We start from the raw sequence: 14070 nt of genomic DNA on the forward strand, positions 1-14070 counted from the left end.
ACATTTTGACTTTGCAGTTTAAAAACAGTGTTGATGAATGAAGCGCAGTGTTTCTTAATTCTTCTTCTTTCTTCATTCTTCTTCAGCATGAATGTGTGTGTGATAATTAATGTTCAGCAGGAGGCTGAAAGATGGATTATTCTGGACAAGAACGATACACTTCAGTGCACACCTGGATAGATTTATCTAAGACTTAATGTCTGTTGAAATGTCTGATATGTGGTCAACCACTGGATAGTTTTATGTACTTTAGGATTTTTTTTAGCCCAGTTTGTCTACAGGCCTATACTGTAAAAAGCTCTTTAACAGAGCTCTGAGTTCTTTATGATTTCTTTTGTGAAAATGAGTCTTTTTAGATTTGAAGCACCTCACCTCACCTCACTCACTCACTCACTCACTTACCCACTCACTCGCTCACTCACTTACCCACTCACTCGCTCATGTTTAGCAGCCTAAAACTGTTAGCACTCAGATAACTGTGGGTGCAGAGCTTCGCATCAGTGTCCCTGTTAAAATATGGGATTATAGATTATACTGAGCTGCAGAAAAGTTTAAATAGATGTTCAATAACAGCAAATTGTAACTGTGATTTTCTGTAATTAATCATAATTAATCACATTTCAACTGAGCAACTACGATACCTGTATATGTGTATGAAAAATTATAAAAGTTTTTATACACATATGCAGGTATCATAGTTGCTCAGTTGAAATGTGACTAATTACAGAAAATCACAGTTACAATTTGCTGTTATATTTGCATATCATCATTGTTGGGACAAAACCTTGTATCTCTGTTTTTGTTTTTTGTTTTTATTTTTTACAGAATTTATATTTATATATATGAAATTTCATAACAAATGAACCAGTAATGGTCTCTCGTTCCATTATCTTCCATTTAAAATTAAGAACCTTTGTCCTTCTCCTGTTAAAGTTATCATTATGAAGATTGTTCCGACAGATATATTTGTGCATATAAAGCATGGTGCAAAGGGAGAGATTACTCTTTATTTAATTTAAAGTCAAAACAGCCATTAAGTACAGTTTATTCATTTTCAGGAGATATTTCTGAGGAGATTAGACATAAGATCATTCCCTTGCAGAACGAAGAAAAAAGTCAAAACAAAATAAGTGGAGTTTCCAAAACCGGAGTTCAAAAAATTATTAAAAGCTACAGAGAAAATGGGACTCCTAACAACCACCCGGAAGACCTGGTAGACACCAAAGCTTACATCTTTGAGAGAGAGGTGAAAATAAAGCTGCTTCAGATCTGAAAACATCCACAGGTGTTTCTGTCCATCCTTCCACTGTGAGAAGACGACTCAGCGCTATGGGTCTGAAAGGATGTGTAGCTGTCAAGAAGAACCTCACTGAGAAAAGGAGACGGACACATCAAACAAAGAAGCTGAACAATGGACTGACCACCCCAGAGTCCAGACCTCAACACCACTGAATTTGATTATTTGGATTGTGAGAAGCAGAAAATGCTAAACTAACTTCTAAGACTGAACTTTGGAGGCGTGTCTGCAGTTTTCTTTGAGAAACTGAAAGTGAGTCTCCTGAAAAGAATGAAAGCTGTAATAAAAGCAAAAGTGGACACACTAAATACTGAAAAATCTGATATTATGTTTAGTTGTTGCAGTTCTTCTCTGACTTTTGTACAGTACAGTGAATTATATCCCAATGGTCAGTAGGAAAGGTCTGTTAAGGCCTTTTATACTGTTATTTATATGCCGTCTTTGGGCGATTTGAACTGTTTGTTTGTTGTTTGTTTGTTTGTTCTTTATAGATGTACGTTGAGATTGTGCCTCATTTCTGTTTCTAATGTCTTTGCTTCTTTTGCTCCTGTCTCTCCAGTCAGACACTGAATTCTGGGATAAGATGCAGGCGGAGTGGGAGGAGCTCGCTCGGCGGAACTGGCTGGAGGATGGAGAGAGTGAAGGCCTGATTCCGCTCAGCGTTTCGCCCAATGAAATGGTACAGCATCATCCAAACAACCCTCAGCTAACGGAGAAGAAGTGGTTTACATCAATGTCCCATCAGAGGGAGCTGTAGGCCAGCAGGCCTTTCATTACCACCTAATGAGAAGGGCTTAGAATCGTCCAATAGGGAAGCAGCATATGAGTATGAGCCTCTTCATTTGCATATTTTCTAACTGATTATTTTGGGCATTCACAACTGATACAGCAGTAGATTATCACTTCAAAGGTTATAGACTCCAGATGCCAGATAATGCTTCCTTTCATCTAAAATTCTCTCTCATCTGCCCGCATTGTGTGAGTCGGAGCAGATGGCAGGAAAAGCATTGAAGAAGACAAAGCAGACGCTGACGCAATTAAGCATAAAACATTACTTTTCAGCATATGTATATATATATATATATATATATATATATATACACACACATGTATAATGTATACATGTGTATACATGTGTGTGTGTATATATATATATATATATATATATATATATATAAAATGCATCTGTATAATTGTGTGTGTGTGCGATTACACCGATATTCTTCCAAAGCTTTCCGAAATACATTTTAGGTTGTTTTTTAGCTTCTTTATCCAAAATCTGAAGGCTGAGTGATGTTTTGTTGTTGGCTGTGTTGTAAATAAAGCATACGGCTTTGCTGAGAGGTGTTGGTTCCCGTGCCCTTCTCTTCTCCACATGCTCTCTCTGAGCATGATTCCACTTCCCCTGCAATATTAAAGAGCCCAGCATGATCCAATTATCAACATACTGCCATCCACCTCTCCAGATCTATTAAAAGATTAAAAACAGGCCTGTGCTTAAGCTTAAGTAATGCGGAACAATATTAATCACCAGCTCTCTTTTGGAGACTTGACTTGAAGTGATAGTTCGGCAAAAAATCAAATTGAGATGATTTTTCCCGTTAACAGAAATGTAGCCCGAAGTAATATTTGTTGCTCAAAGTTTGATGTCAGTTGGCAACGTGCAAACTGCACAGCTAAATCATTACGTACATGTCCTGGCTGAATGAAGTTTGTCCTTTTTTGCTGCAGTAACAGCCTCTACTCTTCTGGGAAGGCTTTACACTAGATGTTGGAACATCACTGTGAGGGTTTGATTGCATTCACCCATTAGTGAGGTCAGGTACTGATGTTGGATGATCAGTTCCGGATCTCCAACTCATCCCAAAGGTATTGAATGGAGCTCCATCACTCCAGAGAAAACAGTTCCACTGCTCCACAGCCCAGTGCTCGGGGGCTTTATACCCCTCTAGCTGACATTTGGCATTAGTGACCTTAGACTCACTACTACATCCCATTCTACTGATCAGTGCTTTTCTGGGGACATTATATGTTTATGCACAACTGAAGAGAAAAATGGTGTAAATTTGATATTTGGACAAATTGTTGCTTTAACTGGGTTCACTTTGTTGGTTGTAGGGTTACTACTTCCACATGGACAACCCATATAAAGAGTGGCCCAATGCGTTTGAGGAGGGAGTTCAGAAAGGCCGTGAAGGAGACCTGAACAGCGCTGTTCTGCTGCTAGAGGCGGCCATCCTGCAGGACCCGCAGGATTCAGAGGTGCGTGCTCGCTGTAGCTGGTGTCATTTCAGGATGTAATGATATGACGCTTGTCCAAAACCTGAAATCCTATCAATCAGTTTTATCTTTCTGCCTCAGTTTCCCTGCCAGCACTATAAATCAGTACATCTGCTGCTGTTTTAATCGCTAAGCTGCTCCCTCACCACCCCCCCCCCAACTGCCCACCATACCCACATCCTCCTGCTATTCCATATTTTATTCCCCTTAATGTGCTGACATGCTTGCATATCATAATAGATTTGTCGCTGTCTCTCTCAAGGCTTGGCAGGTGCTGGGGACCACACATGCTGAGAACGAGAACGAGCAGGCAGCCATCGCCTGCCTACAGAGGTAAAAAGACAATTCAGCTCAATTCAGTTAGACGGACCATATCACCAAAAAAAAAAACAAATCCCCTTGCTTTTTTGAAATAAAAGAGTTTGATGAAGTATGTAAACAATAAAGTTTCAAACTGTACAGTCCATACTATCCATATAGGGAAACTAGGCTGCAATAACAACTTGTTTTGTTTTTGTGATGTCATAAAAAAAACATTTGCATATATTTGACTATACCACCAACAGCAGTTTAGCCCCACCCATTCACTCTGAAGTTACAAGGAGTGTTTCAACTCTGAGTGCTTTTTGAGCAAGGCACTATACAGAGCAGCCAATCAAAACAGAGCTCATTTACATATCGCTGTTGTCGGAAGAAAACCTCATATCTCCAAAATAGTAACTTTACAGGAGAAGGAAAAAACATACTTTACTTTTAATGTAAGTCAATGGAAACAGACTTTTTTCCAAGTAATTTTGGGCCGTTTCTTTTGGTCCATTCATCATGAAATTTACACACAATGTAAAGAGCAACAGGCCTTTTCAGATTAGGTCAAAAACTGAAAACGACAAAAATGGAGAAACAAGGTTTTTTTTATGACAGCAGCGATATGTCTGTATATAAAGGTACAGCAACAAAAACAGTTACATTTTTTCTTATTAGGGATAAACAGAGGTTGGAAAATTGTCATGTAAAGTGAATTATGACTCTTTTTGCTGCATAAAACCACAAATGCTATGAGGGTAAAAATACAATACAAGACAAAATGTAGGATATGGTCCCTTTAAATTCTGTTTATATAGCAACATACAAGTCCCAGAAGAAGCTTTCCAGAAATGTGGGTCCAGAACCCTAATGAGCAAGTCATTCTTCATCTTGGACACATCTAAAAGTTCGTAGCCTCTTAAGCTCCTTGGAGCCACCGGTGGTTCCAAAACGCACTTTGTCATATTCTTCATAACTTCATAACAAATAGATGGACAAACCAAAATATACTCATAAGCGGTTAATATGCGTCCCTCAAATTACTTGAAATGTATTAAAATTCCACCAATTTTTGTGGAATTTTAATATATATATATATATATAAATATATAAATCTATTTGAAGCTTCAAATAAAATGTGTGGAATGTCTTTTATAAGATTCAGATGTGTTTAATTAACAGTGGCCAAAAGTGGTTAGTGCAAACATATTATTGGAAACACCATCGGAGCACCAGTGGAAATTAGCTTTACTATGAAGGGTTTTTTTTCCCCTTTTTTGTCCACGTTTTCATATTTATGCCCTGAAATGAAGGCCTAGCTCTGATAGTCATGGTTCACCACTTAATACTACAATAATATCAGAATCATTTTATACATGTATCTACAACCAAATTGGTTTTCTATCATTAAAATAGTTATTTCCTGTCTTTTAAGCAGTTATGCATTTGGCTGAGGGCTGCAGGACAGCAGGGTCCTGTTATTGACGCATGTGACTCCACATGTTCATGACACAGATTTAGCTTTTTAATTTCCCATAATCCGGGAGGATTATATGCTTTTCAGTTATTCGACAAATCGCGTGGCCTACCTTAACATGTTTCCCAGCTAGACTTTATCTTTCTTAAATCCTTTAAGCCTTCAAACAGAAGTAGTCAAAGCAGCATTGACACTGAATGTATTGATGTACTGTATGCTGTATGTTCAAGTAAATGGACTATAAAAGAATGCATTAACTTTGCTATAAATAGACCAAAGATTCTGCACTAGTTATGGGTTGCTATTTAAATTGAAGCACATTTGTGACACTGACCATATTAAAGAGCTCATATCATTTTTGATGTGTGTTATTTTTGTGATGTGTTGTTTTATGTACTAAAAACAGTCATAATTCACTTCTACATGACCATTTTCCAACCTCTCTTTATCCCTTAGAATTAAACAGGCTGTTTTTGTTTCTGTGCTTTGAGACTGACATATATGTAAATGAGCTTTGTTGTAATTGGCTGCCCTGTATTGCGCTTCATTTAAAAAAGCAGTCTGAGCTTAGGCACTCCCTAAAACTTCGGTGTGAACGGGCGGAGCTAAACTGCTGTAGGCAGTGAATCACACTTTCTGGAAAATTGGGTTTTCCATGCTATGGGCCCTTCAAGGTCTTTTCTTGAGTCTTATCCCCTGTTGAAGCTCATGTTCAGATGATTCTTAGGTGGACTTGGATCTACTCTTTCAGAGGCTTTTCCACAAGATTGTGGAGTCCATGACATCTCGTGCATGCTGTCATTAAAGCACAAGGGAGACATACAGTTGTATGCAAAAGTTTGGGCACCCTGATCAATATTTTGTTTATTTTCTAAGTGAAGATAAGTGAACACATCCTCTGCAGAGAACACACTCCTGCACATTTTAAGCACTATTAGTGTTTATTTGATGAATTTAACATATTGGAAAAAAAATAAAACATAAAATGTAGGCTGTGCAAAAGTTAAGCAATTTTATGTTTTATTTTTTCCAGGTTCTCAGCCAAAAAATAGAAACTGTGCAGTACAGTTAGCTGAAAAATGCCATATTTAAGTGTGTTTTCTGTAGAAGATGTGAACTTATTTTCACTAGAAAATCAACAAAACATGGAATCTGACCAGCGGTGCCAAAAGCTGATAAATTCTGAAATGAATGTAAATAATAAGGTTCTACTTTTCACTCAAATTGTTATGCTGAAAATTTTGGACCCCCACTGGACTTTTGGACCCACTGTAATTACAGACTGTAGCCCATCTGTTGCTGGACAGTTTATCAGGCCCCATCTTTGGTCAGTTTCTGCTGTTGACCAGATAATCTTTGGGTGGTGGATCATTCTCAGCACAGCACTGACCACCCACAAATGTCCAGCCAAGAGGGGCTCTGTGGTCAGATGAAGGGCTTAAGGATATCTGAGTATATCTGAGTATATCTGAGTATATCTGACTAATGTGTTGTTGTTCTTGCTATACTGTTTTCTTTCCTTGCACTTTTCCAGGTGTGTGGAGCTGCACCCTAATAACCTGAGTGCACTGATGGCTCTGGCTGTCAGTCTGACAAACGCAGGGCAGCAGCAGGAGGCGTGTGAGGCGCTGCACCGATGGATCAGACACAACCCCGCCTACAGGCACCTCCTACAGGACCGCAGCCCACTGGACGGCTCTCCGCTGCCCAAACGCAGGGGCTCCTCCGTCTCCCCCATCTCCAGCCTCGGATGGTATGCTCCACTTCTTACAAAGCAATGCCCATCTGACTAGGCTGGATACAGACTGCAACTCAGTCGGTCTGTACAGTCGTATGCAAAATTTGAACACCCCTGGTCAAATGACGTTTTGTTGATTGTAGTGAAAATAAGTTAACACACACTCTACAGAGAACACATTTAATGTGGCATTTTTTTTGCAAATTTTAGTGCACACTTTCTATTGATTTGATGGGTTTTATATATTGGAAAATATTTAACATGTGCCGTACCTTTTGCACAGGCCACATTTTATGTTTTACTTTTTTTTCAGTATGTTAAATTAAAGAAATAAAATAAAACTATTTGTTCATTAACCCTTAGAACCCTAAAATTTTGGGGATTTTGTTGGTAGATTAGGTCCATTACACTTACAATTGTAATTATAAAATATTTACATGAGACAGTCACACATGCCATATGTTGTTATTTTCAGGAGACTCTGGGCTACTCAGACATGCCATTGTTTGACATGTAAATGCTAACAGAAATTTGATATCTTTATGAATTTGGTTAATTTTTGATCAAAAATTGCTAAATTTTGTAATTTTTTGCTTATAGAGATCTTGAAAATAAGTGACACCTCAGAAACCTTTTCAGAAATTATTAGTCTGGATTGTCTGTGAGCTGAAAGTGCAAGAATTCTGATGGTGATTCATTCTATTGGTTATTATTGAGCAAAAAAAACAGTTAGCAAGGTGGCCATGTTTTGTATTGATATTCTGTCCTCTTGGATTCATGCTGAGTGCTAAAACTCTGATACACAGCCTTTATTTTTAATTACAATTTGAGTTGCATATTTATCATATAATATATATATATATATATATATATCATATATATCATAATACATCAGATATTTTTAATACTCAAAATCAATGTAAACTGAAAGACAGGGCTGAATATTATTAATTTTATAAAAATATTTGTCATATTTATTGCTATTTATCTGTTAAAATGTGTTTTAGGGCCTGTTTTTGTGATTTTGAGGGAAAGAGGGAAAGTGCACTCAGTGTAGTGGATTGGGACAAGGCCATTTTGTCGCCTTTTTTGCATTTTTGTGTTCTTACGTGTATTTAGCTGTAAATTTCTGATTATCAGCACTAAACTCAGAGTCTGAGTCAAGCAGAAGACTGTTTGAGACACGAGGAGAGGTTTTAGGTCATACATGTGGAGTTTACACATTAAATGGGCCTTTAAATGGAGGTAAATGCAGAATCTGAACGGTGGTTTTCTGAACTGGATTATTGACCGAATCATCAATCAGATCTTTACAGAGTCACTCTGGACACACAGGGTAAGTCCTGATGGTCAACGTGATGTGTGAATTGCGTCGCTGTTTTAAAATGTGCGGAAGTGTGTTCTCTGTAGAGGATATGTTCACTTACACCAATCAGGCATAACATTATGACCACCTCCTTGTTTCTACACTCATTGTCCATTTTATCAGCTCCACTTACTATATAGGTGCACTTTGTAGTTCTACAGTTACAGACTGTAGTCCATCTGTTTCTCTGCATACTTTGTTAGCCCCCTTTTACCCTGTTCTTCAGTGGTCAGGACCCCCATGGACCCTCACAGAGCAGGTGCTATTTGGGTGGTGGATCATTCTCAGCACTGCAGTAACACTGACATGGTGGTGGTGTGTTGCGCTGGTTGAGTGGATCAGACACAGCAGTGCTGCTGGATTTTTTAAACACTGTGTCCACTCTATTAGACGCTCCTACCTTGTCAGTCCACCTTGTAGATGTAAAGTCAGAGACGATAGCTCATCTGCTGCTGCACAGTTTGTGTTGGTCATCCTCTAGTCCTTCATCAGTGGTCATAGGATGCTGCCCACAGGACGCTGTTGGCTGGATATTTTTGGTTGGTGGACTATTCTCAATCCAGCAGTGACACTGAGGTGTTTAAAAACTCCAGCAGAACTGCTGTCTGATCCACTCAGACCAGCGCAACACACGCTAACACACCACCACCACGTCAGTATTACTGCAGTGCAGAGAATGATCCACCACCCATATAGTACCTGCTCTGTGAGGGTCCATGGGGGTTCTACAAAGTGCACCTATATAGTAAGTGGAGCTGATAAAATGGACAATGAGCGTAGAAACAGGTCATAATGTTATGCCTGATCGGTGTATTTTCACTTAGAAAATCAAAAACAAAAATGTAATTTCTCTAGGGTGCTTAAACTGTACACAAATGTAAGATGATTTTATTGCAGGAAGGCCAGGTCATCGTGAAATGTTCGCACAGTGTAAAGGAGAGCTCATGTTTTCAAGTGGTGTCTAAAAATAAAAAACAAACTGAGTTTTGATCTGACAGTGGAGATATATTTAGTGCATTCACCCAGCTTAGCAGTCGGGTTCAGCTGTGGGTTCACTGCTCTGTGCAGCTGAACGGACAGATAGACTAGTGTGTCGTTTTAAAGCCTTCTGCAGTTCCTTTATTTCCAGAGTCTCTGCAGACGGCTGTCAGGCTTCATGCCTGAAATAACTGTTTGACAGAATCATGTGATAGACACGCTGTCAGTGCTGAAGATGAACAAGCCAGAGCTTCTGTAAGATCTCTCAAACAGCATCCACACTGTCAGCTTCTGTCAACCAATCCACATCAACCAACAGCACAGATTCTGAAATGTGTGATTGTGTCAGTACATTTTCAGGACAAAAATGTCCTGACTTTGTAGGAAAAACAGCACCAACCTGCAGAACCAACAAGATGATCATGACTTTTTACACAAGTGCTTTTTACAGAAGTTCCATTTCTGTTAGGTTTCTGAGGCTAAGATCAGTGTTAGGCATATACATGTGGGGCATATTATTATTACTTATAGACACGTACATATCTATAATTCACATGGGACATATTATTATGACACATAGATACATATATATGAGATATACATATTGTACATATTACATATAAGAACTTCTATATACTACAAATGGGACACATTATTGTTACATATAAGTACTTCCATGTTGACACAATCAGCCAAGACTTCACAGAAGATGGAAAAAAGCATTCTTAACTTTTAATGGAAGTTAATGCAGCATTAATTTTTCCACTCATCATGATTGATATATTTATACACATACATACATACATCATCTAAACCACTTATCCTTCTGGGTCGCGGTGGGGTGCTGGAGCCTATCCCACCTGTCATTGGGCGGAAGGCAGGATACACCCTGGACAGGTCGCCAGTCCATCGCAGGGCAGACAGACATACACATTCATTCACATCTAGGGGCAATTTTAGCATGTCCAATCAGCCTGATTGCATGTCTTTGGACTGTAGGAGGAAACCGGAGTACCCAGAGGAAACCCACACAGACACGGGGAGAACATGCAAACTCCACACAGAATTGACCCTGGTCGCTCGGCCAGGAATTGAACCCAGGCCATTCTTGCTGTGAGGCGACAGCGCTACCCACTGCGCCACCGTGCCACCCATAAATATATATATATATATATATATATATAAGAAGAGAAAAACATATTAGGTGGATAGGTTAATGTAAAGAGATTATATTCCAAGCTGTTTTGGAGCCTTTCAGTTTCTTTCTGTGATACTCTTCATGGCATTTTCACACAATGTAAAGGGCAGCTGATTTTCTCTTTCTTGAACTACATCAAAAATTGAAAAATAACAAAAATGGATAAACTTTGTTTTTGGACAGAGTTGATATTTATCATTGCTGTCCAAAGAAAAATGAGCATCTCCAAAATGGTTGGTTTACAGTAGAGGTCAAAAATGTTCTTTACTTTCAATGTAAGTCAATGTAAAGTGATTTTATTCCAAGCAACTTTGGAGCGTTTCAGTTGGTCCAATCATCATGAAATTGTCATACTATGTAAAGAGCAGCTGCCGTGCAAAGAATATGTAGAAGAGTAAAAATAAAAAAAATGGAAATGCATGTTTTTCTTTGGACAGTGATGATATTTTACACATTAATTTTACACACACATATATACATACACACATATATATCACTGTTGTCGGAAGAAAACTCTACATCTCCAAAATAGTAACTTTACAGGAGAAGGAAAACCTACTTTACTTTTAATGTAAGTCAAATAAACCAGACTTTTTTCCAAGTAATCTTAGGTCATTTTGTTTTAGTCCATTCATCATGAAATTGTCATACTATGTAAAGGGTAACAGGTATTTTCAATTGTGTCAAAAAAAGTTGGAGATATGAGGTTTTCTCCCGAATTATATATATATATATATATATATATATGGGACGTTATTATTACATATTATTTCGTACATCCTCTGAAACTACCGTCTCAGACCAGTGCTTATTCTGGCATCTTACTTACCTGCCATATTACCCCACTTATCTGACTGTAACCTCATTGATTCCTTTCATTGCCACTACACACCCTTTAACAGCTGCTGCACTCAGCACTTTAACTTTAGACCCATACTTCGCACAATGTAAAGGTTACAGTTATGACTGTGTGTGTGTGTGTACGAGTGAGTGATGGTAGGAATGTTTTATTTTATTTTTTTTTGTATTGTATTTTATTTTTGGATGGCACGGTGGCGCAGTGGGTAGCGCTGTCGCCTCACAGCGAGAACGGCCTGGGTTCGATTCCCGGCCGGGTGACCAGGGTCGTTTCTGTGTGGATTTTGCCTGTTCTCCCCGTGTCTGCGTGGGTTTCCTCCGGGTACTCTGGTTTCCTCCCTCAGTCCAAAAACATGCAGTCAGGCTGAGTGGACGTGCTAAATTGACCCTAGGTGTGAATGTGTATGTCTGTCTGTCTGCCCTGCAATGGACTGGCGACCTGTCCAGGGTGTATCCTGCCTTCCGCCCAATGACAGCTGGGATAGGCTCCAGCACCCCACCGCGACCCAGAAGGATAAGCAGTTTAGATGATGGATGGATGTATTTTATTTTATCTTATTGTATTTTATTCACTAAATGTCTGTCTGATACTGTGCACCGTGAGCTCCTGTAACCAAAACCAAATTCCTTGTATGTGTAAGCATACCTGGCCAAAAAAGCTTGATTCTGATTCTGACATATAGATACTTACATATACAATACTGTGCAAAAGTTTAAGGCATCTAAGCACATTGTTTAAAACCATTTCTCTTAACAATAATTGTTTGTGTTTGTAAAAACAACATATATCACTGTAATAAATACAGATAAACATATATACAGTAAAAATAACAAGAATTTTTTTTTTTTTATTCAAAGAAGTAGTTAATATCTTGTGAGCTAGTAGGAAGAACAAAGTTTGTGTCCAGATTTCTCCTGGACACCTCCTGACGTCACATGGATTTGTTTAATTCCATCAGTAGCACACCTGATTTAATTTAATGGGGAAATGGGACATTATGTATGAACCTACATTCAGATATTGTATAAAACAAACGTGTGTTGTGTGTTGTTTGTGTAGCTCCCAGCTGGTGGAGGTGTTGGAACTTTATCAGGAAGCTGTCCAGCAGAACCCGGACAGTGTGGACCCTGACCTGCAGACCGGACTGGGCGTTCTCTTCAACCTCAGCTCTGAGTTTGATAAGGCTGTGGATGCCTTCAACGCTGCGCTGTCTGTACGGCCTGAGGTGAGCAGAACCTGAGCTTATGTACCTGTTCTACTCACCTTGGCAGCAGGGCAGAATAGACAGCCCATCAAAAGTTTGGGGACACATTGTCTTCTTTCAAGGAATGTTTACTTTTATTCAGCTGTATTTTCCAACTAAGTAAGGGAAAAAAATCCCTGTTTTGGTTTTGTTTAGCATAAGCAGCTCTTTGCCAGTCCTTTGTGTATATTTGTATTCAACACTCAGCTTCATGTTCATCACTGTGTGTTCTTTGGTATGAAGAGCAGGTTTTACCTGAATAATGATTTGACACTTTTCTTTTGCAAACTATTGTTAAAAGCAGTACAAGCATTGGCTGACATCACAACTAGGGGATCAGATAAAGATGCAAAGAAAAATTGCAGTACCTAAAGAGCTTTATGTTCAATATATTGAGAGGGAATTCCACCTTTATTTAGAATTTCTATATAATTTAATGGTTGAGATGTAAATAAAGTCATTCAAGGTTGTGTTGATGTGAAATGGTTCATTGTAGAGAAACTTACTAACTCAGGTTTCTTTACAGTGGTGGTGATCGGAACCAGGGGTCACCATGACTACAGCACAAGTATAGCCATTTTATTCACTGTCCAAAATCACCAGTGAACCCACACGTCTTTTGAGTTTTCATATGGGATGTTGATGATCATAAAATAGTGATAAATCTGAAAAAAAAAATCTATGCATACTATTTTGCCTTATAATGTTGCATGTACCTCTATGAATATTTTGCAAAAGTACATTTTAGGCCAAAGCTATCATAAAGACAGTGTATTCATAACCACTTCTTGCAATAATTTTCTGTGAGGGAGCTTTTAGAGGTGGATTTCTGGCTCCTATCACCACCACTGTGACCAGTTCTGACTTGGTAAGTTTCTCTAGAACAGAGCATTTCACACCAAACCACTCTGAATGACTTTATTAGTGTCTTAACCACTTAATTATGCAGAAAATCTGTAGTGTTGGTCTTTAATATACTGCAAAGCGATAAAGAAAACTCTTTGATTTCAAATCATTTTAAGCTTGGTGTCCCCATACCTCTGGCAGGCTGTGTAGTATTTGGAAATCAACAGCTTAAGTACCAATCCATTAGTTATACTTTAGTGTTATTTAATTCCCCTGGCTTGTCTTAATCCAGCTGTTATGTCTATCAGGATTACCTGCTGTGGAACCGGCTGGGTGCTACTCTGGCTAACGGTGACCGCAGTGAGGAGGCTGTGGAGGCCTACACCAGAGCTCTGGAGCTACAGCCTGGCTTCATCCGCTCCAGATACAACCTGGGGATCAGCTGCATCAACCTGGGTGCACACAGGTAACACACTGACTCAGAC

General features: G+C 38.9%; 1 protein-coding gene across 1 annotated transcript in view; it reads left to right on the forward strand.

The window, feature by feature from the left end:
- The window catches only part of pex5lb (peroxisomal biogenesis factor 5-like b), a 45556-nt gene that overhangs the window by 27014 nt on the left and 4472 nt on the right, over positions 1-14070 (forward strand). The window contains exons 7-12 of the mRNA XM_036556198.1: positions 1857-1976; positions 3416-3559; positions 3840-3910; positions 6892-7110; positions 12556-12721; positions 13894-14051. Of these exons, the coding sequence (XP_036412091.1) occupies positions 1857-1976; positions 3416-3559; positions 3840-3910; positions 6892-7110; positions 12556-12721; positions 13894-14051 (878 nt within the window). The remainder of the gene's footprint in view (positions 1-1856; positions 1977-3415; positions 3560-3839; positions 3911-6891; positions 7111-12555; positions 12722-13893; positions 14052-14070) is intronic.

The sequence above is a fragment of the Colossoma macropomum genome, unplaced genomic scaffold (genome assembly GCF_904425465.1).
Source record: "Colossoma macropomum unplaced genomic scaffold, Colossoma_macropomum, whole genome shotgun sequence".
Classification (NCBI taxonomy): domain Eukaryota; kingdom Metazoa; phylum Chordata; class Actinopteri; order Characiformes; family Serrasalmidae; genus Colossoma; species Colossoma macropomum.